The 20,309-nt window shown below is 45.5% G+C and overlaps 1 protein-coding gene across 2 annotated transcripts in view; it reads right to left on the minus strand.

Moving 5' to 3' along the window:
- CPSF6 (cleavage and polyadenylation specific factor 6) overlaps nt 1-20,309 on the minus strand; it is a 135,886-nt gene that overhangs the window by 107,689 nt on the left and 7,888 nt on the right. For both annotated transcript variants that reach the window (XM_029597222.1, XM_029597221.1), the window contains exons 2-3: nt 7,920-8,129; nt 1,476-1,579 (exon numbers count right to left, since the gene is read on the minus strand). In XM_029597222.1, coding sequence (XP_029453082.1) covers nt 1,476-1,579; nt 7,920-8,129 — 314 coding nt within the window. The remainder of the gene's footprint in view (nt 1-1,475; nt 1,580-7,919; nt 8,130-20,309) is intronic.

Consider the following 20,309-nt stretch of genomic DNA (forward strand, 5'->3'; position numbering starts at 1 on the left):
AGGACAAAATATGAGCGCAATACTGCAGAGCCCAGCTGATCTCTGGTCGTTCCATCCCATCTACGTAACTAAGAAACCTCTATGTTTTTCCCAAGCTTTCTTGGATTCTGCTATTGTTCTTGCCTGCACTAATTCCCCAGGGAGGCCACCCTTTCTGTGAAAAAAGATTTCCTCAGAGCCTCATATCATAACTTCTTATTCTAAAACATCCTTCCTACTGAAAAATGTTTGTTTTTGTACATCAGTTATAATCTTTGAGGTATTTTAATTTCTATCATAACCACCCCCTCCTGTCAGGTTTACAGATTTAGGTCCTTAGGGCTCCTGGTAAAGACTCTGCACTATTTTTGGCAGTCATCCTCTATTCTCCCTCTCTTTACAGAGATGTATAATGCTCCAAATCAGGTTTCACCAATGACATGTACAGAGGCATTATTACCATTTTGGCATGCTAGGCATGCTCAGTGTGCCAGTCAAAAGTTCTAGAAACTTTGACAGAAATGTTTTCCGTGATAGGGCTCCGACCAGTGATGTAAACCCACATGTGAGGACTACATCCTGCTGTCCTGGGAGAACACCTGTTATAGGTAAGCAACTCTGCTTTCCGTTGACAGTGGCTCAGGCTGCAAAGAAACATAAGCGCCTTTCTCTCTGTGCTGCTTGTCATATTAGGGCTGCACAGTCCGACCCGATTGCCAAGGCGAGGTTCTGGGGACAGAGCCTCGCCTTATATACTGTGGCCGTGTGATGTCATCGAAGTGCGTCCGAGCTGGGTTTCCTGCGCTTGGCCTTTTAAAAGTACAGACATCGGCCACGCCTGTGCCTGGGGGCGGGGCCGAGGAGATGGAAAACGCAGAGCCCCTACGGGAGCTCCGCTGAGAGGCCTGTGGAGTGGAAGAGGCCGAGGACGCCTGGAGAGAGCGTCGGGGACGTTGGGAGCTGGCGGCTGTGGCAAGGCCGAAACTGGTGGAGGGCAGCGAGAGGTGAGCAGGCCCGACCGCTGCACCAACGCGGCCGGGACGCGCAACAGGGTAAAGTTCACCCATTCAGCCATGAACACTTAACTATGAGAAGGCCCTATCATTTCACTATACTGGTTCAATTTCTTCCTCAAACTGTTTATATAGGGATTTGTCCTACTATTTGGTATTATGTATAGTATATGGCAGTCTGTTACAATATTCATAATACATTTTGGTTTTCAAATTCTTTATGTTAAAATGTATGTTAAAATTTTGTAAAAGGTCAATGCAAATATGTCCCCTCCAGATGACTATTAACAATCTGAGCTGCAGTGTGGTTATATTCAGTAGGCTTCTGCAGCTGGCATTGCTTTGTCCTGGTCTGCACTTACTCATCATTCTAAAGCTACTGATCTGGTGTACCATCTGAGCAAATCTGACTCTGGGTTATCAGTGTCTGAAAGCTATGCTAAACTGAGGGCAGAAGTACGGGCAGGTTAACCAGGAACTTACCCCTTTGACTGGCCATTGGCACGATTTTCAAAAAATTTTATCTCCAAAATGTCATTTACTCCCAAAGAATGAACTGCATCTGTTAAGTCTTCATCTGTTGTCCACTGAAAGAGAGTTTTCACAATTCAATTATAAAAATACTTCTAAGGATCTATGTAACAATAAACAGAGTTAAGAACATAAGAAATTGCCATGCTGGGTCAGACCAAGTGTCCATCAAGCCCAGCATCCTGTTTCCAAAAAGGGCCAAACCAAGTCACAAGAACCTGGCAATTACCCAAACACCAAGAAGATCCCATGCTACTGATGCAATTAATAACAGTGGCTATTCCCTAAGTATAATTGATTAATAGCCATTAATGGACTTCTCCTCCAAGAACTTATCCAAACCTTTTTTCAAACCCAGCTACACTAACCTCACTAACCACATCCTCTGGCAACAAATTCCAGAGCTTTATTGTGCGTCGAGTGAAAAAGAATTTTCTCTGATTAGTCTTAAATGTGCTACTTGCTAACTTCATGGAATGCCCCAAATCCTTCTATTATCCGAAAGTGTAAATAACCAATTCACATTTACCCGTTCAAGATCTCTCATGATTTTAAAGACCTCTATCATAAGCTGAACAGCCCTAACCTTTTACACCTACAACTTGTCTTTCAGAAGAAAGACATCCTAAACAGTGAACCAGACAAAAAAAAAAAAAAAGGTATTCTGGTTTGGCAATGGTAATTTATAATATTTGTAAATTAACAACATTAGATAATGCATAATACACTACACAGTAAGAGACATTACCACCACTTAAGAAAATCAATTAGGTGACTTAAATGTGCAGAGAAACTTACAAATTATAATTACTCCAGTACGCTCATCTAGACACAACTTTCCAGCAAATTTCTATGCAAATCATGTACTTTTTCCTACTACTGCTGCTGCTTACCATCAGGCCGATACAGAAAACGCGCGGGAGAGCCGGCAAGCGCCCACTCTCCCGGCGCGCGCACAGGCCACTCTCCTGGGCACGCGATTCAGGAGGGTAGCCTATGCAAATTAGGGCCCATGGTAAAAGGAGGCGCTAGGGACTCTAGCGCATCCCTAGCACCTCCTTTTTGACAGGAGCGGCGGCTGTCAGCGGGTTTGACAGCCAACCCACAATTTTGCCAGCGTCAGTTCTCAAACCTGCTGACAGCCATGGGTTCGGAAACCAGACGCTGGCAAAATTGAGCGTCCGGTTTTCAACCTGCGAACCGCGGGCTGATTTTAAATTTTTTTTTTTTATTATTTTTGATTATTTTTAACTTTTGGGACCTCCGACTTAATATCGCCATGAAATTAACGCCTACCTTTGGGTAGGCGCTAATTTCTGAAAGTAAAATGTGCGGCTTGGCTGCACATTTTACTTACTGAATCGCGCGGGAATAACTAATAGGGCCATCAACATGCATTTGCATATTGCAGGCACTATTAGTTTTGGGGGGGGGGGGGTTGGACGCGCGTTTTTGACGCGCTATTACCCCTTACTGAATAAAGGGTAAATCTAGCGCGTCCAAACGATGGAGCGCACTGTACTGTATCGGCCTGTATGAGGGATATCACTGAGGAAAGCTAAAATAAAGCTTGACAATGCTGTATGTAATTAAACATTTTCAGCTTCACAAATAGTTTAGATTTGTACAAACAGGATACCAACACACTTCCCAATTTAATATCAAAACCTCAGAATCACTTTTGGATTGATAGCCCAGCAGCCTAATTCGGTCACCTGGAATGTATGAAAGCTTACAAATGGATCAACATTATTCTGATCATTCAATTACAGACAGTTACAATTAGAGACAAAAGATAAAACCAGACCAAGGCACACCTCTGAGGGATCTCAGAAATTGCCTCAGGAATTCTCAACCGGGGGAGGGACCCTTAGGTATCATCGCAGGAGAGTGGGGCTTGATCTTCTCCAATTTAAAGGTAAATTTTCCCCTTCTAAAGATACTGTGTTCCCGATAGGAGAGACAATCCACATCTGCTAGAAGACTGAGAGATACTGAATGGCTTAGATCACTGCAGGGGTGTATCTAGGGTGACAGCTTTGAAACCTGACTCCTTCTCCATCTGCTAGCAGGGGAGCACATAACCCATTGGTCCTGAATCCATCTGGCTACACACTAGGAAAGATGATTTATCTAGAGCCAATCAGAAAAAGGAGTCAGAACTGGTGTTGCTGATTACTACTAATTTGCAGTTCCATGCACTAATCTCTAAACCACACCCCCTCCTTAATTCACTTATTGAAGACCCAGGCAAGGCTCACTGCTTGCTTTGCCTCTACAGGGTCCAATACAAAATCATCTGAATTTTAAATAATCAGCATTAATTGTTTTGATGAAAGGGCATACTAGCCAAATGCTTGCCTGACAGAATATGCATACCCTTCATTTCCTTGCGTTTTCAAGCTGAAGGAATAAAAACGTCATAGAAACATAGAAATGACGGCAGAAGACGACCAAATGGCCCATCCAGTCTGCCCAGCAAGCTTCACACATTTTTTCTCTCATACTTATCTGTTTCTCTTAGCTCTTGGTTCTATTTCCCTTCCACCCCCACCTTTAATGTAGAGAGCAGTGATGGAGCTGCATCCAAGTGAAATATCTAGCTTGATTAGTTAGGGGTAGTTGCTTATTTGTTTTACCCAGACTATGTTATACAGCCCTTATTGGTTGTTTTTCTTCTCCCCTGCTGTTGAAGCAGGGAGCTATGCTGGATATGCATCGAAAGTGAAGTATCAGGCACATTTGGTTTGGGGTAGTAACCGCCGTAACAAGCCAGCTACATTTGGTTTGGGGTAGTAACCGCCGTAACAAGCCAGCTACTCCCCACTTTGTGAGTGCGAACCCTCTTTTCTTCTCCCCTGCCGTTGAAGCAGAGAGCCATGCTGGATATGCATCGAAAGTGAAGTATCAGGCACATTTGGTTTGGGGTAGTAACCGCCGTAACAAGCCAGCTACATTTGGTTTGGGGTAGTAACCGCCGTAACAAGCCAGCTACTCCCCGCTTTGTGAGTGCGAACCCTCTTTTCTTCTCCCCTGCCGTTGAAGCAGAGAACTCTGCTGGATGTGTGAAGTATCAGTTTTTCTTCTCCCCTGCCGTTGAAGCAGAGAACTATGCTGTATATGCATTGAAAGTGAAGTATCAGGCTTATTTGATTTGGGGTAGTAACCGCCGTAACAAGCCAGCTACTCCCCTCTTTGTGAGTGTGAATCCTTTTTTCCACATTTCCTCTTCCTGCTGAAGCTTAGAGCAATGTTGGAGTCACAGTAAGCATGTGTATGTTTATTTAATAAGGGTATTGTCTCCAGGCAGTAGCCATCATTCTGGCCGAGTCACCCACTCTTCATTGGCGGCCTCTTGACTTTATGGATCCACAGTGTCATTCTCAACACTCTGGAGTTTCTTCTCCCTATAACGTACCTCCTACCTAGCCTAACTACTGCAGTGATAATCCTTGGTTAGGGGCCACAGACCATAGCTCCTTCCAGCGCTTGGTACATGTGCACTTTAAATCCTACCAGTGGGAGTTACCACAAAGTAATAGCTGAAAGCCTTCCCACCCATAAGCCATGACGTTGCTTCTGCAGCATTTCCAAGTGCAGCCAGCTTGCGGAACAGAAGACCTGAAATGAACTGTCCTCTATATCAGTGCTTCTCAACCGGTGTGTCGCGACATACCAGTATGTCGCCAAGCACCGGCAGGTGTGTCGCGTGCTCCCGGTCTCTCCCGCTGCTCTTCTTTCCCTGCTGCCGTTGCCGCCGGGCTATCAGCACGTTCAAGCCCAGTGGGAACGGCAGCGGTGCTAGAAGCTGTGGCACCCGCGCCTGCCCCCGCCCCCGTGACCCGGAACAGGAAGTGATACACAGTGCGGTGTGCAGGAAGGAGAAAGCCGTGCCGTGTGGAAAAGTAGCAGCGGCGGCAGCAGCGGCACCCGAGCAATCGAAGCAGCCGGTAATCGGGAAAGGAGACAGCAGCATAAGCCTCCCGCGGCCGATGGGATTCTTCTTTCTTGGCTTGCGGGGGCTGCAGCTACCATTTGTGCTCAGGGGGGAGAAGAAGTGAGTGAAAGAGAGAGAAGCAGCCAGCCTGCCTGTGTGTAAGTGAGAGAATGTGTGTGTGTGTGTGTGTGTGATTGAGAGCGATATCTGGGTATGTGAGAAAGCATGGGAGTAAGAAGCCTGATGTTGTAGGTGTGTGTGTGTGTGTGTGAAAGAAAGCATGGCAGAAGCCTGATTATGTGAGAGAGAGCATGGGAGTGGGAAGCCTGTGTGTGTGTGTGCATGCATGAGAAAGAGACTGGTTGGTATGGTGACGGCGTGTGTGAGAGAAAGAGACTGGTGAGTGTGAATGTGAGAGAAAGAATGTGATTCAGGGAATGAGAAGCCTGTGCACGTGGAGAGTGAGCATGGAAATGAGAGAGAGACGTGTGTGTGTGTGTGTGTGAGAGAGCGAGAGATATTATGGGAATGAGAAGCCTGTGCATGTGAAGAGTGAGCATGGGAGTGAGAAACCTGGGTGTGTGTGAGACACAGCATGGGAGGGAGAAGCCTGTATATCTGAAAGAGAACATGGGAGTGGGAAGCCTGTGTGTGTATGCATGAGAGAGATCAGGTGACTGGTGTGTGTTTGTGTGTGAGTGAAAGAAAGTGATTATGGGAATGAGAAGCCTGTGCATGTGGAGAGAACAAGCATGGGAGTGAGACTGGTGAGTGTGTATGAGACAGAGAACGTGATTATGAGAGTGAGAAGCCCATATATGTAAGTAGAACACGGGAGTGGGAAGCCTGTGTGTGTATACGGCATGAGAGAAACTGTTCAGGAAGGTGACTGATGTGTGTGTGTGTCAGAGACTGTTTGGGAGATGATTGGTGTGTGAGAGACAGAAACTGGTCATGAGGCACGACTGGTATGGTGTGTGTGTGAGAGAGACATGGGCACTAAGGAAGAGGACCATGAGTATAGAGCTTAGCCACTACTGCTGCTTCTGGTGTGTGCTACAGCCTGCATGGAAGAGGACAGGAGTAGGAAAGCTGCTGGAGGGGTAAGTAAAGGTGGCTTTTTAAGTTTATTTTTCTTGACTGACTGCCATTTTAATTATTTAATATTATGTGATGTGTCTGCTTTTTTGAAATATTTTATTGGTGTTTGGAGAATTTTTAATAATTTTTATGAGGTTTTTAATGGTTGGATGTTATTCTGTTCATAGCTGTTTTGAAACATTTATTCTGCTTATTAATATAGTTTTACAATTATTTCTGTGTGGGGATCTATAGCTGCTTGCTAGTTCTGTTTTCCTAATACGAGGTGTATTGGTTTTAAGGGCCTGATTTAATATTTGTAGTGTTGCCTTTTCATAGATAGGGTTGCTCCTGTTTGAGTGTATTCCATAATACAGGTGTAACTGTGTGCGGATTAGTTTATGTGCATTACTACAGATCCTGGGAGTATATTAGGTCGGTTCTGTGTCTGTTACCGAGATGAGATATTTTACTAGCATGTAAGCGTTTGTATCAGTCTTATTTGTTGTGTTTTCTCAAGAGGACATGCATTGGTGGTAAACTGCTGTCTTTTCATAAGTAGGGCTATTGAGCCTGGAAGTAGAAGGAGTTTAAGTTGTTGTTACTGAGATGACACCAGAACCAGAATTCTTTTTTGTAGGGTGAGTTGTATGGGGAATGTCATAATTCTGCTTTACATCCATTATTGTGGGTCAGGGGGGATCCTGTGGATGCAAACTGTACTTTTACATCTAGCCCCATGACAATCACGGGTTCAGTGTGTCAGGCATGTGAGAACCATCTGTCAGGTGTGTCCCGACAGAAGAAAGGCTGAGAACCACTGCTCTATAAGGCAGTGCACAGCACTATCACCAAGTCACTCGGTCAGTCCAATAAAAAAGTTTTCATTATGACTTCTACCCTCTGTGGAGATTTTTTCCATAAAAAGAGCAGAAAGCATGTTTCACATGTCTGCATACTGTATGTTTTGGCTCTGACATGGGAGAAAAATTTTTTTTTTCATTTTTTAAAAATTCCACTTTTTCAACAACTTCAAAGGAGATTATATTCAGGTAATTGCCAATAATAGCTTGTTTCAAACTTCTTTCCCAAATAATTGATTGTATATAGTTTAATGCAAATGTATTTAACACTTTTCTATACCGACCTTCATGAAAAATTTCATATCAGATCGGTTTACATGTAACAAAGGGTATAACTTAAACAAGAACAATTCACTAGAAGCGGAAGTTACATATAACAAGGGTAGATAAGTTGGAGGCTAGGCTAGTCAGTGGTACAGGACAGTGTAACTGAAGAGAACTAGAAAACTAGTGTAACTGAAGAGAACTAGAAAAGGTATATACACAACATAAAAATGTCTGAATTCATGCACTTACCCATGTAAGATTCCCAATGTACAATGCGATTCTCTTGCCAGTATAGGTATATACAACATTTGGTGCCGATCCTTTGCCAACATCATCTCCAACAGATGCTGGTAGAGAATCCATATAATCACGGTCTTCTGGGGCATCACCATTGTTTGCAGAAGGAGAGATGACATCCCCATATAAATCTATCTGATCATGCCCACCATATTCAGCTTCCTAAAAAGCAAAAACAGCAGTACAGATTAGATAGGACATGTCCTTTCAGCAATAATTACTGTTGCATGAAAATGCAAACTCTGGTTTGCCACAGTATGGCTGCTTTCTGATTTACATAGTAATACAGCACATGATAGCTGAAAAAACAACAACTGGCTCATCAACTGAATTGGTCCAGTTATTTCTGTCCACTCTGCTGCTGATATATCCCAGCTGCAAGCCATAGTGTGACTACTGGTAAGGAATAACACATGTTCTGGGACCACTGTTTTTTTACATATTTATAAATGACCTGGAAATGGGAATGAGTGAGGTGATTGAATATGCCGATGACACAAAATTATTCAAAGTTGTTAATCACAAGAGGTCCTTGTAAAACTGGGAGACTGGGCATGCAAATGAAATTGAATGTGGACAACTGCAAAGTGATGCACCTAAGGAAAAGTAACCCAAATTATAGCTACATAGGTGACCCCACATTAGGAGTCACCATTTAGGAAAAGGATCTAGACATCAGTTGATAATAACATTGAAATATTCTGCTCAGTGTGCAGCAGCAGCCAAGAAAGCAAATAGAAGGTTAGGGATTATTAGGAAGGGAATGGAGAATAAAACAGAGAATATCATAATGCCTCTGTATCGCTCCATTGTGTAACCCCATCTTGAGTATTGTGTGCAGTTCTGGTCACCATATCTCAAAAAAGATATAGCAGAATTAGAAAAGATAGAGAGAAGGACAACCAAGATGATAAAGGGGATGGAACAATTCCCCTATGAGGGAAAGGCTAAAGAGGGTAGATTTCTTCAGCCTGGAGAAGAGAGGGCTGAGGGGAGATATGATAGAGGTATATAAAATAATGAGTGGAATGGAACAAGTAAACCTTAATCAGTTGTTTTCTCTTTCAAAGACCAGGGGACACAAAATGAAGTTACTAGGTAATACATTTAAAACTAATAAGAGAAAATATTTTTTTACTCAACACATAATTAAGCTCTGGAATTCATTGCCAGAGGAAATGGTGAAAGCTATTAGTGTAGCTGCATTCAAAAAAGGTTTGGACAAGTTCCTGGAGGAAAAGTCTATAAACCATTATTAAGATGGAGTTGCAGAAATCCACTGCTTCTCTCTGGCATAAGCAGCATGAAATCTAACTACCTTTTGGGATCCTGCCAGGTACTTGTGACCTGCTGGAAACAGGATACTGGGCTTGATGGATCTTTGGTCTAACCCAGTATAGCAAGTCTTATGTTCTTACCAAGACAGTTTTTGTCATTGTTCTCCTTTGTATTCCACCCTCCTGCATGGATGAACATGGCAAGATCCCTTTACTTAGTTTACACCCAGCACCCATGTCTAACCACAAGTCCCACAATATTCTAATCAGCCACCAATACCAGCATAGCTTTTATCAAAACATCCAGCCACCTAGATCCCTGTAACTGTTCCAGACAGCACTCAATCATCATCAATCTGCTGCTGAACCCAATCAACACGAGCAGTGTGTAACCTGCCAGATTTGGCTATGTGATTGCCTGCATTTCTACTCTGATTTTAAGTTATTACTCTACTTGCAACCTACCAAATAGACCAAGGTGCTAATTAATTCTACCATTTAAAGACATTGTTATCTGGCACTTTAAGAACAGAATAATTCCTCATTTTTCCTTCTGGAAATAAACTTCAACAGGACAATATTGTCTGATGAGGATAGTTAAGACTGAAAAACAACTCAGAGAATGAAAATGACTTGTTTTCTAATAAAGCAGTGACAAGAGTGTAAAAAAGCAACCTGAGTTAAATTAAATAGGAATGGTCTAATTAAGAGCACCCACAGTTAAGCAACTTAATAATGCCATCTTTTGTAGCAAGTCATCACTTGAAGTACACTTTAAGCAAATCATCTTAAAAATTAGTAATGATTAATTTGTGCTACTCAGAGAGCCACACCACTGAAAAAAAAAAAATCAGGCTGACAAGCACATTGCTATAATCTATCCTTACCTAAAGCTGATGTGCACGGAGCAGGAGAGAGACCTTGGGGTGATAGTGTCTAATGATATGAAGTCGGCGAAACAATGCGACAAGGCGATTGCAAAAGCCAGAAGAATGCTGGGATGCATAGAGAGAGGAATATCGAGTAAGAAAAGGGAAGTGATAATCCCCTTGTACAGGTCCTTGGTGAGGCCTCACCTGGAGTACTGTGTTCAGTTCTGGAGACCGTATCTACAAAGAGACAAGGACAAGTTGGAGGCGGTACAGAGAAGGGCGACCAGGAAGGTGGAGGGTCTTCATCGGTTGACATACGAGGAGAGATTGAAGAATCTAAATATGTACACCCTGGAGGAAAGGAGGAGCAGGGGTGATATGATTCAAACTTTCAGATACTTGAAAAACTTTAACGATCCAAAGACAATGACAAACCTTTTCCAACAGAAAAAAAATCAGCAGAACCAGAGGTCACGAGCTGAGGCTCCAAGGAGGAAGACTAAGAACCAATGTCAGGAAGAATTTCTTCACGGAGAGAGTGGTGGATGCCTGGAATGCCCTTCCGGAGGAAGTGGTGAAGTCCAAAACTGTGAAGCACTTCAAAGGGGCATGGGATAAATATTGTGGATCCATCAGGTCCAGAGGACGCATATAAAGAGCAGGTAGTAAAATACTGCACGGAGCGGCAGTAGCCACAGAGGCATTCACGGAGCGGGATGCCAGTGGCCAGTGGTAGGTGTCCACCTTCATGGAGCGGAAGGATGTAGGGCTGTCATCTCCCAATTAAATAAAAAACAAAAACAAAAAACAAAACAGGGATGGGATCCATCAGGTCTAGAGGACACATATAAAGAGCAGGTAGTAAAATACTGCACGGAGCGGCAGTAGCCACAGAGGCATTCACGGAGCGGGATGCCAGTGGCCAGTGGTAGGTGTCCATATAAAGAGCAGGTAGTAAAATACTGCACAGAGCGGCAGTAGCCACAGAGGCATTCACGGAGCGGGATGCCAGTGGCCAGTGGTAGGTGTCCACCTTCACGGAGCGGAAGGATGGAGGGCTGTCATCTCCCAATTAAATAAATAATAAAAAAACCCAGGGATGGGATCCATCAGTTCTAGAGGACGCATATAAAGAGCAGGTAGTAAAACACTGCATGGAGCGGCAGTAGCCACAGAGGCATTAACGGAGCGGGATGCCAGTGGCCGGTGGTAGGTGTCCACCTTCACAGAGTAGAAGGATGAAGGGCATCCATCTCCCAATTAAAAAAAGAAAAGAAAAAAAGAAAAAAAAACAGGGATGGGTTCATGGGCTTATAGGTATTACCAATTATTAGGCTTTTCAATATTTGATGATAGTTAATGTGACTTTCAAGGCATTCTTCACTTTCGGTGCATGTCCGGCATGACTCCTTGCTTCAATGACAGGGGAAAAGAAAAACTGATACTTCACACATTTCCAGCATTGCCCTCTGCTTCATGGCAGAGAGCTATGCTGCCGCTTACCCAACTGATCAAACTTGATATTTCACTTGGAAGCAGCTCCAGCACTGCTCTCTACATTAGTGGTGGGGGTGAAAAGGGAATTAGAACATAAGGTTACTAAGAGCCAAGAGAAACAGTTAAGTATGAGAACAGATGTGTGAAGCTTGCTGGGCAGACTGGATGGACCGGTTGGTCTTCTTCTGCCGTCATTTCTATGTTTCTATGTTTCTATATTTTAGGAGAGGAAAATGAATAACCTAACTAGAGAAGGTTAAAATATTTCCAATTATTCAAGCTAGGAGTTGCTTCAAACCAAATAATTTCTAGTACAGAGATTTACCTCTCTACACCAGAAATTCCATCAGGAATCCAATTCCAGATCTCAGCCTGCTTGTCTGACATTGCTGCCTGGATGTCTCATCGCCACCTTAAACTCAATATGGCCAAGACTGAGCTCCTTAGCTTTCCCTCCAAGTTCATTTCCACTCTTGCTCCTTTTTCTATTTCTGTGGATAAAACTGTAATCCTCCCAGTCCCCTCAGCCCATAATCTTGGAGTAATCTTCGACTGCTCTCTCCTCCAAACATATCCAAAACTGATAAAACATGCTGCTTTTGTCACCACCCAAATCCATCCCTTCCTTTCTGAACATATTACAAGAACTCTTCTTATCCACTCCCCAATCACCTCCCAGACTATTGCAACCTGCTCCTCATAGATCTCCCAGCAGTGAGCCATCTCTCTCCTCTATAATCTTTCCAAAATTCAGCTGCGCAACTTATCTTTCACCAGTCACTACACCCACATAACCCCCTTTTCTCTGATCACTACATTGGCTCCTTACCTCACCTACAAGAGCTTTCACTCTGCAGGAACTCACTACCTCTCTTCTCTTACTTCTCTGCACCCCACTTCCCATTTGCCCTTCTCCTCCTCTGCCAATTCCCTACTCCATGCTTTCCACCTGGGTGCACCATAAGCTGGTGCATCATGCTCCCTCTCGTCTTATTTAATCCAGTCTAAAAACCCACCTATTTGAGTCTGCTTTCAAATCTTAACCTCTGATTATCTTGTTTACAGCCTCATTAATTTTAATTTACTTATGAAATGAAATGAAATAACCAAAGTCTCTTTTGCCCTGTATGTTGTCTTGATTAGGTTGTAAATTCTACTGAGCAAGGATTGTCTCTCTGTTATGAGATTAAACTGTACCAGAGAGTCATCTTTTTCCTATCAAGCTCTGTTTTTATGGAACAGCCTCTCTCTTGTCAACCAGGGAGAGTACAGCTACTGTAAATTTCAGATAGCAGAAATCATGTTGTTTTACTCAGGCATTTGACATCAGATTATTTATGTGGCAGAGTTAAATCACTTAATATGGGTCTCAAAATGTATTTGTTGTGGGGGGGTTTTAATGTAATGTGAGATTTTGATTTTATGTTTGTCTAACTTTTATTGTGAACTTGCTTGAGTAATTTATTTCATGTTTATTTTCTTCGGCAAAGGAAAGGTAGAAGTGGGGCCCCTAATGCCATCTAGAACGGGGTTAACCCCTTCATTGTCCGATTCCTCTTTGGAAATTTTAAGCCCCAGCGACATGAGGAATAAGAGGGCGTAGCTCATCCCCTTTAAACAGCTGGACCACACTGGGATCATCACCCTCCGCCGACAGGGCCTCCAGGTCATCGGAAACATCCGTATCCACATCAGCTTGATCCGGATCTGTTCCCGAGACCACCCCCGTGGGTGGAGCTGCACCCGATCCCGGGCTCGGGCCCTGGGAGCCTGTGCCCCCACATCTCTTGGACGGGTCTGATCCCTGGGGGGGTGATCAGAATCCGCACCCCAAGTGTTTCTCCGGTGGGTGTCCTACGTCCCCTTGGGGACCGGGCCGCTTGACGGGCGCATGCCAACATGCCTCATGCATGAGGAGTACAAATTCCGGGGGAAATCCCTCCAGCCTCCCCTCCCCAAGGGGGGAACTGTGGGCACCATGCCAGTACTCCCTAAGGAGTCCGCCCCTATAGGAGCCAAAACGGGAGGAGCCTCCTCCACCTGTGAGTCCGTCTCTAGAAGCCCTTGTCCCTCCGCCCGAGAGGGGCCCTCCGACTCTGAGGTAGAAGTGGGACACAGGAAATCCGCATCCAGAACCTGACCGCGTGTACTACACCCGCAGCAGGCCGGAGATTTCGAGCGCAGACCCATCGAGCAGGTGCGTCTCCACGTGGTGCAAAGAAGAAGAAGTCCGCGAAATTCAAAACCCCCGCTCGCAGCCGCGACGCAGGAAATCCAGGCCAGGATGGATCAGACAACTACGAGGGAGAGAGCGCAGCCGCGACCTGGGAAAAATAACAAGAGGCAGGTCGGATGAAGCCGGCCCCAAAAATCGCCCAAAAAAAACTCCCCCACAGCCCAGCCGTGCCTACCCGGCACCAACTGACCAGGAAGGAAGAGATGAGAAAAAAATACAAACACCCGCGGCCGTGAAAGAACCCCAACCGAGTGTGAAAAGCAAAACTCACCCCTGTGCCTTCGATGTCCCCCGGAGCCCCGGGAGAGGAAGGACACCGTGCTACCAGTCTACCGTCCCAGTCGTAACAGACCCGATCCCCGTATGCAGACTCCTTACCTCCGACCTGAAGGCAGCCAGCCAGCCTCACAGCAATGAAACTTGAAAGCTTTTTTTTTTTAAAATAAACTTTACTTCTATGCTGAAGTAGGGATCATAGAAACATAGAAATGACGGCAGAAGAAGACCAAACGGCCCATCCAGTCTGCCCAGCAAGCTTCACACGTTTTTTTCTCTCATACTTATCTGTTTCTCTTAGCTCTTGGTTCTATTTCCCTTCCACCCCCACCATTGAAATATCTAGCTTGATTAGTTAGGGGTAGTAGGGGTAGTAACCGCCGCAATAAGCAAGCTACACCCATGCTTGTTTTACCCAGACTATGTTATACAGTCCTTATTGGTTGTTTTTCTTCTCCCCTGCTGTTGAAGCAGGGAGCTATGCTGGAAATGCGTGATGTATCAGTCTTCTCCCATGCCGTTGAAGCAGAGAGCCATGCTGGATATGCATCGAAAGTGAAGTATCGGACACAATTGGTTTGGGGTAGTAACCGCCGTAACAAGCCAGCTACTCCCCACTTTGTGAGTGCGAACCCTTTTTTCTTCTCCCCTGCCGTGGAAGCAGAGAACTATGCTGTATATGCATTGAAGGTGAAGCATCAGGCTTATTTGGTTTGGGGTAGTAACCGCCGTAACAAGCCAGCTACTTCCCTCTTTGTGAGTGTAAATCCATTTTTCCACATTTCCTCTTGCTGTTGAAGCTTAGAGCGATGTTGGAGTCACAGTAAGCATGTGTATGTTTATTGAATAAGGGTATTGTCTCCAGGCAGTAGCCGTCATTCTGGCGAGTCACCCACTCTTCATTGGCGGCCTCTTGACTTTATGGATCCACAGTGTTTATCCCACGCCCCTTTGAAGTCCTTCACAGTTCTGGTCTTCACCACATCCTCCGGAAGGGCATTCCAGGCGTCCACCACCCTCTCCGTGAAGAAATACTTCCTGACATTGGTTCTGAATCTTCCTCCCTGGAGCTTCAAATCGTGACCCCTGGTTCTGCTGATTTTTTTCCTATGGAACAGGTTTGTCGTTGTCTTTGGATCATTAAAACCTTTCAAGTATCGAAGGAGCAGCTGTAGCAGTATCGGGGGGGGGGGGGGGGGGGGGGATATAAACCAGGAGCCCCTGGAATTCTGGCTAACTGCAGGTGGCATTCTGGTATATATGGCAGTGCCCAAAGTTTTGGTTCTGACTCCCTCTGCTGGTAGGAATACACAACCCTCTTCTCTGGACTGATCCTGTACGTACTGGGAATGGTGTTTTTTGGGTTGGCTGTGGAGTGGCTGCGTCGGTTGTGGCGGTGGTGCATCGCGGTGGTACCCCTGCATCGATGCGCTGGATGCTTCGACGATGCGCCGGTATGGTATAGCTTCGGCGCAGAATCCTCTTTGTGCCGGTGCGTCGACCACTTGGCCTTGCTTTGATGTGGCGACACTTCAAAGCAGCTTCGGCGCGTCTGTCTTCAGGGAGTGGATGCATTGATGAGGCACGCGGCCGCAATGCTGCCGACGCATCTCCCGCTGCGTGCTCAGATTCCAGGCGGGAGAGCAACTGCGGGTGTCCTGATGTAGGAGGGTCCACAGAGGAAGCCCTCCTCGATGAGGGGGTGGTTCTCTTTCTCTTTGGGCCTGGGGAGGATCGCACTGAGGCCTCAGAAGGGGCATAAGAACTCGAAGCTTTTAGCTGTAAATCTAGCATTTTAGCAGCCCGCTGACGCTGGGCACATGGGGACATGCGTCCACAGTCCGCACAATTTATCTGGTCATGGGATGGTCCCAGATAGAGATAACACAGAATGTGGCCATCCGTGGCTGACATAATTTTGCCACAGGAGCAAAATTTAAAGCCAGGACGTGGCATTCTCTGACTGCTGATAGTTTTCTGACCAAACCTTGATGTTTAAACACTGATTTTCTCTCTTTTCTTTTACTTCACAAAGTTCTCTCACAGAGGAGCAGAGCTCCGCGTGCCAACTGCCACGTGAAAAAGAACTGACTGAGGAGCCTGAGATATATCAGAGAAGATATAAGAGGGAGCACCTAGCTGAAAGACTTTGCTAGACTTAGAGAGCTCCGCCACCTAGTGGCACAGAAGATGTACCCAGACAGCATGGCTAATTCAGCTGCTTATCTATGTGAAAAAGGATTAAATAACCCATCATTAGGGTTTCACTTTTCATTTAACCTTTTTAATATTTTCCAACATTAACTTCTTCCACCCAAGTTATTAAATGTGGCACCGCTGGGTAAAAATGGACTTGCCCAGTCAGGAGTAAGATTTTCAATTAACCAAGATTTCTTTCCTCTTCTCTACATTAATATTCATCCAGGAAAGTACACACCTGACTGGAGATTAGGGTTGCTCATGTTGAAGAAAGACAACCAGGATGTTTTAAAGGTTGTTAGGCTCAGAAACACAGTCTCCCCCAATGAGTGGAGGAGTAGCCTAGTGGTCAGAGCAGTGGGCTAGAAGTCCCTATCCTCTGGGGATAGAGAAATACCTACAGTACCTGAATGTGGCCCACTTTGAAGTGCCAAAAAGCAGAACATAATCTAAAATAAATAAATGCTCTGACATAATAGCATTACACTGTTATACGGCATTTCTCAGCCCTTTAAAGAAAAAGTATTTGTTAAAATATTACTTCCTTATGCAATCTGAAAGGCAATGAAGAGGGGATGCTTATTTCGGGTGACTATAGCAATGCTCTTACAGAGGTAATTTATATATCTTCTGGGACAAAACCTCCAAAATCAGCAATCCTAGTAAGATATATATGAACTCTGACTATATAATACAGAGGGTTATGTATTTTTGAGGGGGAGGCGAGAAGGTAACATAGTAAATGACAGCAGATAAACGGGACGATGCAATATCGTGCACTGAGCCTAGAGCACAGGTTAATGAGCGATTGGACATGCATCCATAACCCCTTATGCCAGGGCTTCCCAAACCTGTCCTGGGGACTCCACAGCGTGTCTGGTTTTCAGGATATCCGCAATGAATATGCATGAAATATATTTGCATACATACATACATATATACATATATGGTGTATAGCAAATGTTGCTTACCTGTAACAGGACTTCTCACAGGACAGCAGGATGTTAGTCCTCACATATGGGTGACATCACAGGATGGAGCCCAATCACGGAACACTTCTTTCAAAGTTTCTAGAACTCTGACTGGCACCTACTGGGCATGCCCAGCATGACACTAAACCTGCAGCCAGCAGGGGTCCCCTTCAGTCTTGTTTATAGCTATAGGAAGTGCCAAAAATAAAATAATAAAACGTAACGAACCCAAAACCGCGGGATGGCGGGTGGGTTTCGTGAGGACTAACATCCTGCTGTCCTGTGAGAACACCTGTTACAGGTAAGCAACATTTGCTTTCTCACAGGACAAGCAGGATGGTAGTCCTCACATATGAGTGAGTACCAAGCTGAGGATGTCCGAGTATGCACCAAATGGTCCCAAAGACATGCAACAGGCACAACAACTGGGGTGGAATTTAGTAGAGGGCATCCTGAACCCTAACAGGCAGGTGTTGGTACATCAAGTTGCAAAAAGGTTGCACAAGACAGATTGGCCAAAGATGGAATCTTGTCTTCCAGCCTTGTCTAAGCAATAGTGGGCGTGAAGGTATGGAGAGAACTCCAGGTAGCAGCCCTACAAATATCAGGAAGCGGCACCGAGCATAGGTGCGCTACTGAAGGTGCCATGGTCTTGAAGTGGAATGCCTGCTTGCTAATAGCAAAAAGATATGCAGTCCGCTAACCAGGAGAAGAGAGTCTGCTTACCCACAGGCTGCCCTAATTTGATGGAATGAAAAGAGACAAACAATTGAGTGCTTTCCCTATGGGCAGCTGTACATTCTAGATAGAACGCTAGAGCCCGTTTACAGTCAAGGGTATGCAGAGCCTGTTCTCCTGTATTGGAATGGGGCCTGGGAAAGAAGGTGGGTATTATAATGGATTGATTAAGATAAAACTCCGATACTACATTAGACAAGAACTTAAGGTGAGTGCGGAGTACTGCCCGGTCGTGCAGAAGTTTAGTGTAAGGCAGATAGGTAACTAGGGCCTGTAACTCACTAACACTGCGAGCGGACGTGATCACCAAAAGAAAAATCACTTTCCATGTGAGATAACGAAGATCACAGGATCAGAGAGGCTCGAATGGTGGTTTCATGAGCCAATCCAAAACCAGATTGAGGTCCCAAGAAGGGGCCGGAGGGCACAGTGGAGGCTTGAGGTAGAGCAAGCCCTTCAGAAATTGTGTTACATGGGGTTGTACTGAAATAGGAACATCCCCAACACCTTTATGGAAGGCAGCTACCGCACTGACATGCATTCTGATGGAAGAAGTTTTAAGACCAGAGTCTGACAAGTGCCAGAGATAGTCCAGAAACTTTGTGGTGGAACAGAAGGATCAAGGGATTAAGCAGAACACCATGATTTAAATCTGTTCCATCTGTAAAGGTAAGGTTTTCTCGTGGAAGGCTTCCGTGAAGCAATCAGGAAAGAGGCAACAGGCTCCGAAAGGTTGAGTGGCTGAAGAATTAACCTTTCAACATCCAGGCCGTCAGGGATAAGGCCTGAAGACTGGGGTGGCGCAAGCACCCGTCGTTCTGAGTGATCAGAAGCGGGTCCTTTTCCAAGGGAATATGCCTGCGAATGGAGAGGTCCTGAAGGATCAGAAACCACACTTGGCGTGGCCAGTGAGGGGCTATCAGGATCATGGTTCCCTTTTCCTGACGTAGCTTCAGGCGAGTCTTTGAGAGAAGCGGAAGTGGAGGGAATGCATAAAGGAGACCGGTTGCCCATGAGAGGGAGAACACATCTCTTGGCTGTGAGTGTTGGCTGCGAGTGAGAGAGCAAAAAAGTTCTCTACTTTGAGGTTTTGAGGTGACGCAAAGAGGTCTATGTGGGGATAACCCCAACGTTGGAATATTGAGTCCGCTACTGTGGGGTTGAGGGACCACTCGTGCGGTTGAAAGGCACAACTCAGCTTCTCCACTAACACACTGTCCACTCTCGGCAAGTAGGTGGCCCTGAGGTACATTGAGTGGGAGAGGGCCTCTGCCCATATCTGTGCAGCTTCCTGACACAGTAGGTTGGAGCCCATCCCTCCCTGTTTGCTGATGTACCACATGGCCACCTGGTTGTCCTTCTGAATCAGGATGACCTGGTTGGAAAGGTGATCCTGAAACACCCTGAAAGCATATCTGATTGCTCGTAGCTCCAGGAAACTGATCTGGTGTTTGGCTTCCTCTGGAGACCAAGATCCTTGTGTCTGCAAACTGGCGACATGTGCTCCCCAGCCAAGGTTGGAAGCATCGGTGGTGAGAATTATTTGAGGGTCTGGAGCCTGAAGGATAGGCCTTGGAGGAGATTGATCTGATTTTTCCACCAGGCTACAGACTGACGAAGTGGGTCAGTGATGTGAACAATGGTCAATAGTGGTTGGACGGATTGAGTCCATTGTGATCTTAGAGTCCACTGCATGACTCTCATGGCCAAGCGGGCCATTGGGGTAACCTGTACTGAGGACGCCATGTGTCCCAGCAGGATGAGGAAGTGACGTGCAGTTGAGCAGTGCTGAAACTGTAGCTGGTGTGCGAGAGAAAGAGGTAGAGCTCGCTGTCAAGTCAGAGATGCCTTTGCTTGACAGGTGTCCAAGTCTGCCCCTATGAAGGACAAAGTTTGAGATGGGACTAAGTAGGATTTCGCGTAGTTGACGAGAAATCCTAGCGAAATCAGAGTGTGTAAGGTGAGATGTAGGGACAACAGAGCAGCTTGCTGAGTGGGAGCCCTGATCAACCAATCATCAAGATAGGGGTAGACGTGAACACCGTGAGTCCTGAGGAAGGCTGCTACTACTACGAGGCACTTTTGACTCGTGGTGCAGATGCCAGGCCGAATGGTAGCACTCGGTACTGATAGTGCCTGGGGCCTACCAGAAATCTCAGAAATCTGCGATGAGATGGAGTTATTGCAATGTATGTGTACGTGTCCTGGAGGTCTAGAGAGCAGAGCCAGTCTCCTCTTTGCAGAAGAGGAAGGAGGGAACCAAAGCTTACCATCTT

This window comes from Rhinatrema bivittatum, chromosome 4 (assembly GCF_901001135.1).
Source record: "Rhinatrema bivittatum chromosome 4, aRhiBiv1.1, whole genome shotgun sequence".
In the NCBI taxonomy this organism is placed as follows: Eukaryota; Metazoa; Chordata; class Amphibia; order Gymnophiona; family Rhinatrematidae; genus Rhinatrema; species Rhinatrema bivittatum.